The 10,805-nt window shown below is 54.3% G+C and overlaps 1 protein-coding gene across 1 annotated transcript; it reads right to left on the reverse strand.

The window, feature by feature from the left end:
- Positions 1-514: 514 nt before the first annotated feature.
- Positions 515-9,368, reverse strand: LOC120939710 (thiosulfate sulfurtransferase-like). The gene is made up of 2 exons (XM_040352038.1): positions 8,728-9,368; positions 515-999 (listed from the first exon to the last, which is right to left on the reverse strand). The coding sequence occupies exons 1-2, from the start codon at positions 9,302-9,304 to the stop codon at positions 704-706; spliced, it is 873 nt and encodes a 290-aa protein (XP_040207972.1). The 5' UTR covers positions 9,305-9,368; the 3' UTR covers positions 515-703.
- Positions 9,369-10,805: the final 1,437 nt, after the last annotated feature.

Consider the following 10,805-nt stretch of genomic DNA (forward strand, 5'->3'; position numbering starts at 1 on the left):
CCCAGCCCTAGGAGAGAGAAAAGCTGTGGGAGGGGCACAGCAGGCTCCACCCACTACAGAAAACTACAGGAGGGGGCGGAGACAAGACCAGTCCCCCAGCCCTAGGAGAGAGAGCAGAGCTGTGGGAGGGTCTCTGTAGACTCCGTCCACTACAGAAAACTACAGAAGGGGCGGAGACAAGACCTGTCACCCTGTACATGGTGATAGAAAATAACTGTGGGAGGGGCCCAACTACAGGAAAGGGAGGAGACAAGAGCAGAGCTGTGGGAGGAGCCCATCAAGCTCCGCCCACTACATAAAACTACAGGAGAAGACAGAGACAAGAGCATTCCCCCTGCACAAGGAGAGAGCGCAGAGCTGTGGGAGGGGCACAGCAGGCTCCACCCACTACATAAAACTACAGGAGAAGGCGAAGATCAGACCAGTCCCCCTGCGTAAGGAGAAGGGGCGGCAGTGAGCGGTCTTTATTCCAGGAAGTCTCACGCTGGATAAAGGAACACACAGAGCACACTGATAAAGCTCTATATTTTATTATTGGTCACATGACACGTCAATCTCTCGTCATTTCTTTGGTTGCGTTTTTTGTTTGTTTTATTTCACCATAAAAAAGTTCAGTAAATATTTACAATCCCAGAAAATGTCACATGACCCCTGCTGGGTAAATGGCCCCTCCCACCTCCCGCGTCAGCCGCCATATTGTCTTTCAGGCTTGGCTCCTCCCCTCGAACACTTTGTGCTCGGGTTTGGCGCGGTGGAACCACTCGGACCATGATCCGTCGTAGACGGCCGCGTCTTCCTTCCCCAGGACGAAGGCGGCCAACGCCAGGTGACTGGCGGTCACCCCTCGCCGACACGTGGCCGCCAGCGGCTTCCTCAGGTCCACTTCCTTCTCCTCGAACAGGCGACGGATCTCGTGCGACGGCTTCTGGAACCCGTCCGGTGTCAGGAAGCCGGCGAAGGGGAGATTCAGCGAGCCGGGGATGTGTCCGGGTTCAATCCCTGGAATACAGAAGAGACGAGAATGAAGGGTGAATTCTCCACTAGGACAGGAAATGATCCCAGGAGGGTGACACCAGGGGACACCTTACTGACCACGCCCACTTTTACTGGGGGTGGAGCTAGTTTTGATGGTCTATATTGGGGCCCCATAGACTGTGCTGTAATGGGGCCACACACTGCTACTTCCAAGAAGCACAATACAAAGTCACAGTACAATACAAAGCCCCCCACAGTATACAGCCCCCCACCCTATGCACAATACAAAGCCCCCCACAGTACACAACACACAGCCCCCCACCCTATGCACAATACAAAGCCCCCCACAGTATACAGCCCCCCACCCTATGCACAATACAAAGCCCCCCACAGTACACAACACACAGCCCCCCACCCTATGCACAATACAAAGCCCCCCACAGTATACAGCCCCCCACCCTATGCACAATACAAAGCCCCCCACAGTACACAACACACAGCCCCCCACCCTATGCACAATACAAAGCCCCTCACAGTACACAACACACAGCCCCCCACCCTATGCACAATACAAAGCCCCCCACAGTATACAGCCCCCCACCCTATGCACAATACAAAGCCCCCCACAGTACACAGCCTCCCACAGTACACAGCCCCCCACCCTCTGCACAATACAAAGCCCCCACAGCACACAGCCCCCCACCCCCTGCACAATACAAAGCCCCCACAGTAAAGAGCACACAACCCCCCACCCTATGCACAGTACAAAGCCCCCCACAGTACACAGCACACAACCCCCCACCCTCTGCACAATACAAAGCCCCCACAGTACACAGCACACAGCCCCCCACCCTATGCACAATACAAAGCCCCCCACAGTACACAGCACAAAGCCCCCCACAGTATACAGCCCCCCACCCCCTGCACAATACAAAGCCCCCCACAGTACACAGCACACAGCCCCCACCCTCTGCACAATACAAAGCCCCCCACAGTGCACAGCACACAGCCCCCCACAGTACACAGAGCACACAGCCCCCACCCTCTGCACAATACAAAGCCCCCCACAGTGCGCAGCACACAGCCCCCCACAGTACACAGAGCACACAGCCCCCACCCTCTGCACAATACAAAGCCCCCCACAGTACACAGCACACAGCTCCCCACAGTACAAAGCCCCCCACAGTATACAGCCCCCACCCTATGCACAGTACACAGCACACAACCCCCACCCTATGCACAATACAAAGCCCCCCACAGCACACAGCCCCCACCCTCTGCACAATACAAAGCCCCCCACAGTACACAGCACACAGCCCCCCACAGTATACAGCCCCCCACCCTATGCACAATACAAAGCCCCCACAGTACACAGCACACAACCCTATGCACAATACAAAGCCCCCCACAGTACACAGCCCCCCCCCCTATGCACAATACAAAGCCCCCCACAGTACACAGCACACAACCCCCCACCCTCTGCACAATACAAAGCCCCCACAGTACACAGCACACAGCCCCCCACCCTATGCACAATACAAAGCCCCCCACCCTATGCACAATACAAAGCCCCCCACCCTCTGCACAATACAAAGCCCCCCACAGTACACAGCACACAGCTCCCCACCCTATGCACAATACAAAGCCCCTCACAGCACACAACCCCCCACAGAACACAGCACAAAGCCCCCCACAGCATACAGCCCCCACTCTATGCACAATACAAAGCCCCCACAGTACACAGCACACATCCCCCCCACAGTACACAGCCCCCCAAATGGGTGGCACCCGGGGCGGACCTCCCAATCCCCGCCCCCTGTTGGAAAAAAAAAATATTGGCGTATAACACGCACGCACCGTGTTATACGCTGATAAATACATGCGGGTAAACGTCCCTCCTTGCAATTAACGAAAACGGATTCGATTTTCATCATAGTTTTCTTCAGTTGACGAAGATGTGCTGTACTTTTAGTTTAGTTTTCGTCACTGTAAAAAAGCCCCAGACTGACGCGTTTCACCACCTTACCGCAGACCTATGATTAAGAGCCAGTAGGGGCGAAACGCGTCAAGCAGAGGTGCAAAGTGGAGTGTCCTCTATATATAGGGATGAGGTGCCGGATCTAAAAGAGGACACACCAATCACTCTCATTCACAAAAATTGTCCTCTATTCTATTGGAACAATAAAGTTGGTTTTAAGCTTCTCGGAAGTAGCGGGGTGCGGCTCTGTGACATTGCGCTGACCTGTGTGGGGAGGAGCTGCTCCCGGAGACGTGAGCACCCGCAGCTGTGGTGGTTACAGAGGATGGGGTAGGAACGGCACTGAGGTCAAAGGTGAACCCTGCTCTGGCACATGGGGGATCTGGCACCTTAAGGACCTCCCTCTAGGGCTGGGACAAAGGGGGGGCAGAGGGGACAGGTGCCCCGGGACAAGCCAATGAATGTGGGGGGAGAAGTTTGGCATCTTTGCCCTGGGCACCAGGTGATCTTGTCCTGGAACTGCCTCCCCTATTATAGATATGGAGCCCGGCCATACCAGTGGTCCAGACCCGACGCGTTTCGCCTGCATGGCAGATAACAAAAAAGTGATCTTCACCCAACCTGGCTCGCTATAGAACACACCTCCTAGTGTTCCCCAAGGGCAGCCGACTCGTCCTACAACAATAGAAAGAAATGTCCCCTCTCACGTCAGTAAACAACCGACCAATCCTAGCGCTGATCTATTCACCGATCGCAACTGAACGTAATTCTAATATTCCAGAATCGGCTTCATCTGCACAGGAGTTGTATCCGAGCCGTCCGGGGGCAGTGCAGGCGCCGCGCGTCCGTCACATTCATCTCCGAAAATAGAACAAAAAATGTCAAATATTCATCGCCTGGAGGTGGAGCCCCTGAGAACATCAGCTCCGCCCCCTCCACATAAATCCTACAAATCACACTCACCAATAAAAACAGATACCGAGAATTACACCCGACATACAGGACAGGAGAAGTTCCACCCACAGACCCCCTCAAGCACCGGGCCGGGGTTGTGGGTAGGAGGCTTTTGTTCCCATCGATATGGGAAGAAGACGTTCTAGCATCTTCTAGAGGTCCCCATGGTAAGGCAGCCCCTCCCCCATGTTGAAGGCATGTGGTCTGGTTTGGATATTCTGGGGACCTCACACTTCCCCCCCCCTTAAAGTCCCCACCAGACTTCTAGGGGCGGCGCTGCTGCAGCACTTTCTATAAATCACAGAGCTGCACCTCTTCACAGGCAGGACAAGGACACCCTCCGGGCATCTCACAGAAATCAGAGATTTTTATGTTCCACTTTAAGAATTTCAAAAATCATTCCTCCCGGCTGAATGCATTCTAGTATGTTCCCCAGGACAACGAGTTCCCGAGTCTGTACACCCGCTGTGCCCATTATGAGGAGATCCCACCATCCCTGTGCTGAGTTCCCGGGTCTGTACACCCGCTGTGCCCATTATGAGGAGATCCCACCATCCCTGTGCTGAGTTCCGGGGTCTGTACACCCGCTGTGCCCATTATGAGGAGATCCCACCATCCCTGTGCTGAGTTCCCGGGTCTGTACCCCCCGCTGTGCCCATTATGAGGGGTTCCCAACATCCCTGTGCTGAGTTCCCGGGTCTGTACACCCGCTGTGCCCATTATGAGGAGATCCCACCATCCCTGTGCTGAGTTCCCGGGTCTGTACACCCGCTGTGCCCATTATGAGGAGATCCCACCATCCCTGTGCTGAGTTCCCGGGTCTGTACACCCGCTGTGCCCATTATGAGGAGATCCCACCATCCCTGTGCTGAGTTCCCGGGTCTGTACACCCGCTGTGCCCATTATGAGGAGATCCCACCATCCCTGTGCTGAGTTCCGGGGTCTGTACACCCGCTGTGCCCATTATGAGGGGTTCCCACCATCCCTGTGCTGAGTTCCCGGGTCTGTACACCCGCTGTGCCCATTATGAGGAGTTCCCACCATCCCTGTGCTGAGTTCCCGGGTCTGTACACCCGCTGTGCCCCATTATGAGGGGTTCCCACCATCCCTGTGCTGAGTTCCTGGGTCTGTACACCCGCTGTGCCCCATTATGAGGGGTTCCCACCATCCCTGTGCTGAGTTCCCGGGTCTGTACACCTGCTGTGCCCCATTATGAGGGGTTCCCACCATCCCTGTGCTGAGTTCCTGGGTCTGTACACCCGCTGTGCCCCATTATGAGGGGTTCCCACCATCCCTGTGCTGAGTTCCCGGGTCTGTACACCCGCTGTGCCCCATTATGAGGGGTTCCCACCATCCCTGTGCTGAGTTCCCGGGTCTGTACACCCGCTGTGCCCCATTATGAGGGGTTCCCACCATCCCTGTGCTGAGTTCCTGGGTCTGTACACCCGCTGTGCCCATTATGAGGGGTTCCCACCATCCCTGTGCTGAGTTCCCGGGTCTGTACACCTGCTGTGCCCCATTATGAGGGGTTCCCACCATCCCTGTGCTGAGTTCCCGGGTCTGTACCCCCGCTGTGCCCATTATGAGGGGTTCTCACCATCCCTGTGCTGAGTTCCCGGGTCTGTACACCCGCTGTGCCCCATTATGAGGGGTTCCCACCATCCCTGTGCTGAGTTCCCGGGTCTGTACACCCGCTGTGCCCATTATGAGGGGTTCCCACCATCCCTGTGCTGAGTTCCCGGGTCTGTACACCCGCTGTGCCCCATTATGAGGGGTTCCCACCATCCCTGTGCTGAGTTCCCGGGTCTGTACACCCGCTGTGCCCCATTATGAGGGGTTCCCACCATCCCTGTGCTGAGTTCCCGGGTCTGTACACCCGCTGTGCCCCATTATGAGGGGTTCCCACCATCCCTGTGCTGAGTTCCCGGGTCTGTACACCCGCTGTGCCCATTATGAGGGGTTCCCACCATCCCTGTGCTGAGTTCCCGGGTCTGTACACCCGCTGTGCCCCATTATGAGGGGTTCCCACCATCCCTGTGCTGAGTTCCCGGGTCTGTACACCCGCTGTGCCCCATTATGAGGGGTTCCCACCATCCCTGTGCTGAGTTCCCGGGTCTGTACACCCGCTGTGCCCCATTATGAGGGGTTCCCACCATCCCTGTGCTGAGTTCCCGGGTCTGTACACCCGCTGTGCCCATTATGAGGGGTTTCCACCATCCCTGTGCTGAGTTCCCGGGTCTGTACACCCGCTGTGCCCCATTATGAGGGGTTCCCACCATCCCTGTGCTGAGTTCCCGGGTCTGTACACCCGCTGTGCCCATTATGAGGGGTTCCCACCATCCCTGTGCTGAGTTCCCGGGTCTGTACACCCGCTGTGCCCATTATGAGGAGATCCCAACATCCTCTGTTCTCTTTGGCCCTTCTCTGCGCTGTTCTCCTCCGTACTTCTTCACTCTCTTCCACTCTGTTCTGCCTGCCCTGACCCTTGGCTTCATTCCTGGTTATCTGAGTCCACTACTTGCTCTGACAGAAGCCGATCAGAGGTCTGATGGAAACGGCCAATCAAATTGCTCAGCCCTTGTCACCCATGGGGGGGGGGGGGTGTATAAGAAGGAAGCTCATTCTGCATACATAGCCTGTTACCCAGAGGCGTATCTAGAACCTTCAGGGCCCCGGTGCAAGAATCAGGATGGGCCCCCCTTCTATCCGACCCCCGGGCTTCCAATTCTTTCCTCCCAAATCTGTGCTTCCCGTATGCCGGCCCTTTACCATGTGATCAGCTGATCATGGGAACAGACTTGCCGGATATCCACAGCCCTTTCCCCTACGCTGTGTCTGTGTGAGGAAAGGACGGCTGTTAACTGTCAAGAATGTCAGTAAATTGTTTACACTGATAATCAGTGCCCATCAATGCTGCCTATCAGCACCATCAGTGCTCATTAATGCTGCCCAACATCGCCCATCAGTGCCACCTATCAGTACTCTTCAATGCTGCTCATCAGAGTCCATCAATACTGCCTGAGTTATGTCTATAAGTGTTCCTCAGTGCCCATCAGTGCCATCTATCAGTGCTGCCTATCAGTGCTCATCAATGCAGCCTATCTGTGCTCATTGTTCCCTTTTATTAGTGCCTCCCATCTGTGCCCATAAATACCTCCCATCAGTGCCTTCTATCTGTGCCCATCAGTGCCTTCTATCAGTGCCCATCAGTGAATCCCATCAGTGCCTCCTATTAGTGCCCTTTAATGCCTCCTATCAGTGCCCATTAGTGCCTTCTATCAGTGCTTATCAGTACCTTCTATCAGTGCTCATTAGTGCTTTCGATCAGTGTTCATCAGTGCCCATCAGTGCCTTCTATCAGTGCTCATCAGTGCCTTCTATCAGTGCCCATCAGTGCCTTCCATCAGTGCCCATCAGTGCCTTCCATCAGTGCCCATCAGTGCCTTCTATCAGTGTTCATCAGTACCTTCTATCAGTGCCCATCAGTGCCTTCTATCAGTGCCCATCAGTGCCTTCTATCAGTGCCCATCAGTACCTTCCATCAGTGGCCATCAGTGGCGTGCCTCCTATCAGAGTTCATCGGTGCCTTCTATCAGTGCTCATCAGTACCTATCAGTGCCCATCAGTGCCTTTTATCAGTGCCTCCTATCAGTGCCTCCTATCAGTGCCTCTTATTAGTGCTCATCAGTGTCTTCTGTCAGTGCCCATCAGTGTCCTCTGCCTTCTCAGGACAGCAGGGCTCTGAGCGGAGATCGCAGTGACAGTTGTCTCTCCCCCTCCCCCCTCCTCTCTCCTCTCACACGGGATGACAGAGGAGGACATCGCTGATCGAGATCTCTGGGGATTACCAGCCGTTCCTTAGAGTCAGTGCCTCTGGGAATCCTTCATCACTGATCCTCTCCCAGAGTCCTCCATCATGGCTCTAAATCACAAGTCCGATCGGCCCCATGGTGTCCTGTTCTACCGGGAACTAAGGGCCAGATTCTCAAAAGAGATACGCCGGCGTATCTCTGAGTCCGCCCGGCGTATCTATGCGCCTGATTCTTAGAATCAGTTACGCATAGATAACCATTAGATCCGACAGGCGTAAGGCTCTTATGCTGTCGGATCTAAAATGCAATTTTTTTTTTGCCGCTAGGTGGCGCTTCTGTCGTTTTCCCCGTCGAGTATGCAAATTAGCAAAATACGCGAATTCCCGAACGTACGCCCGACCGACGCAGTGAAGTTACGATGTTTACGTAAGATTTGCGACGCGTAAAGTTGCCCCTGGGTATATGAGGCGCAGTCAATGTTAAGTATGGCCGTCGTTCCCGCGTAGAAATTTGAAAATTTACGTTGTTTGGGTAAGTCGTCGGTGAATGGCGCTGGACGCCATTTACGTTCACGTCAAAACCAATGACGTCCTTGCGACGTCATTTAGCGCAATGCACGTCGGGAAATTTTAGGGACGGCGCATGCGCAGTACGCGCCTAATTTAAATGATCCACGCCCCCTACCCGGATCATTTGAATTAGGCGGGCTTGCGCCGGAGGATTTACGTTACGCCGCCGCAACTTTACAGGCAAGTGCTTTGTGAATCAAGCACTTGCCCGTAAAACTTGCGGCGGCGTAACGTAAATGAGATATGTTATGCCGCCGCAAAGATGCGGCGATCTACCAGAATCTGGCCCTTGTCTGGGGTACACCTATCATCTCTCCCGGGTATCCTTTCAAAATAAATATGGGGCGGTTTTGGATTCCCGCTCACTAGAGGGTCCACATGGGCATAGCCATGGTGCCATCTAAGCCCGCCCCATAATGAGATCTTCTCGGACTCTCACCTTCTCCTGGTTTGGGCTCTGGGCCCCGGAACCTTGCCGCCCCTCGGGCGTCCACCAGCTGGAATCTTTTGCTGCTCAGGTTCTCCTGAACGTCTTCGAAGGTCTTCAGCAGAGAACGGTCCAGGGTGGCGTCGAACTTCTCCGGCTTCACCGCCGCGATTTCCGATGTCACCGGCAGATTGCGCTTCTCCCAGTTCACCAATCCGCCATCCAGCACCGACACGTTGCTGTGTCCGAAGACGCGGAACATCCACCACAGCCGGGGGGCGTACAGCATGCCCATGTTATCGCAGTCGTAGATCACCACGTGGCTCTGGTTGTTGATGCCGAGGCTGCCGGCGTAATCGGCGAACCGCGTCCGGCTGGGCAGCATCATCTCGTAGGGCGACGCCTCGTCCTTGCATTGCTCCATGTCGAAGAACGCAGCGCCCGGGATGTGCTTCTCCGTGAACTCCTTCCTGGCGTCCCTCCCGCCCGGCGCGTACCACGTGGAGTCCAGAACTCGCAGTGATGGAGCCTTTTTGGTTTTCAGAGCTCCGGAGAGCCACCCGGCAGTGACCATCGCCCGGCTCACCATGGCTGCAATACGGCTGTGGCCACCGAGGCTCCCAGCATTAATTATAAGGAGGAGGAACTTGGGGACGGTCCGTGTCCCGCTGTTAATGATTCTTTTGTAACATCTTGGCAGCCGATAATGAGAATCTAATGATTGTCACCTTTGTGTCACCGGAGATAATCTGCCACTTAACCGGTAAATGAAGTTATTGCCTCATTAGCCGGTCACAGGGGCCAATGTTATGCCAATAATGACGTAGGAGGAGATTAGGAAAGTCAATGATAATGTGTTTTTCTTTTCTTCGCCCGAGGTGTTCGAAGTCTTTTGTTTTTTCCCCCAAGATTTGAACCTTTTTTCCTCCCGTGATTCTGAAGAAAATAGAAGAGGAATTCCACCGAGGCACCACAGAGAAGAACCGAGTTCATTCACATAGAAGCCAACACCGATGTCCAACCAACACCGATATCCAACCAACGCCAATGTCCAACCAACGCTAAAGTACAACCAACGCTAAAGTCCAACCAACGGCGATGTCCAACCAACACCGATGTCCAACCAACACCGATATCCAACCAGCGCTAAAGTCCAACCAATGCTAAAGTCCAACCAACGCTAAAGTCCAACCAACGGCGATGTCCAACCAACACCGATGTCCAACCAACGCTAAAGTCCAACCAACGCTAAAGTCCAACCAACGGCGATGTCCAACCAACACCGATGTCCAACCAACGCTAAAGTCCAACCAACGCTAAAGTCCAACCAACACCGATATCCAACCGACGCTGATGTCCAACCAACGCCGATGTCCAACCAACGCCGATGTCCAACCAACGCCGATATCCAACCAACGCTAAATTCCAACCAATGCTAAAGTCCAACCAACGCTAAAGTCCAACCAACACCGATGTCCAACCAACGCTAAATTCCAATCAACGCTAAAGTCCAACCAACACCGATGTCCAACCAACGCTAAAGTCCAACCAATGGCGATGTCCAACCAACGACGATATCCAACCGACGCTGATGTCCAACCAACGCCAAAGTCCAACCAACGCTAAAGTCCAACCAACGCTAAATTCCAACCAAAGCTAAAGTCCAACCAACGCTAAATTCCAACCAAAGCTAAAGTCCAACCAACACCGATGTCCAACCAACGCCGATGTCCAACCAACGCCAAAGTCCAACCAACGCTAAAGTCCAACCAACGCTAAATTCCAACCAAAGCTAAAGTCCAACCAACACCGATGTCCAACCAACGCCAAAGTCCAACCAACGCCAAAGTCCAACCAACGCTAAAGTCCAACCAACGCTAAATTCCAACCAAAGCTAAAGTCCAACCAACACCGATGTCCAACCAACGCCGATGTCCAACCAACGCCGATGTCCAACCAATGCTAAATTCCAACCAACGCCAAAGTCCAACCAATGCTAAAGTCCAACCAATGCCGATATCCAACCAACGCTGATATCCAACCGACGCCAAAGTCCAACCAACGCTAAAGTCCAACCAATGCCGATATCC

The sequence above is a fragment of the Rana temporaria genome, chromosome 5 (genome assembly GCF_905171775.1).
Source record: "Rana temporaria chromosome 5, aRanTem1.1, whole genome shotgun sequence".
Classification (NCBI taxonomy): domain Eukaryota; kingdom Metazoa; phylum Chordata; class Amphibia; order Anura; family Ranidae; genus Rana; species Rana temporaria.

Excerpts from the sequence above, each read along its gene's own strand:
- LOC120939710 (XM_040352038.1), bottom strand. The coding sequence starts at position 9,304 with ATGGTGAGCCGGGCGATGGTCACTGCCGGGTGGCTCTCCGGAGCTCTG. Across the intron at positions 1,000-8,727 it reads AGAGCCCAAACCAGGAGAAG|GGATTGAACCCGGACACATC; the intron begins GTGAGAGTCCGA and ends TCTGTATTCCAG.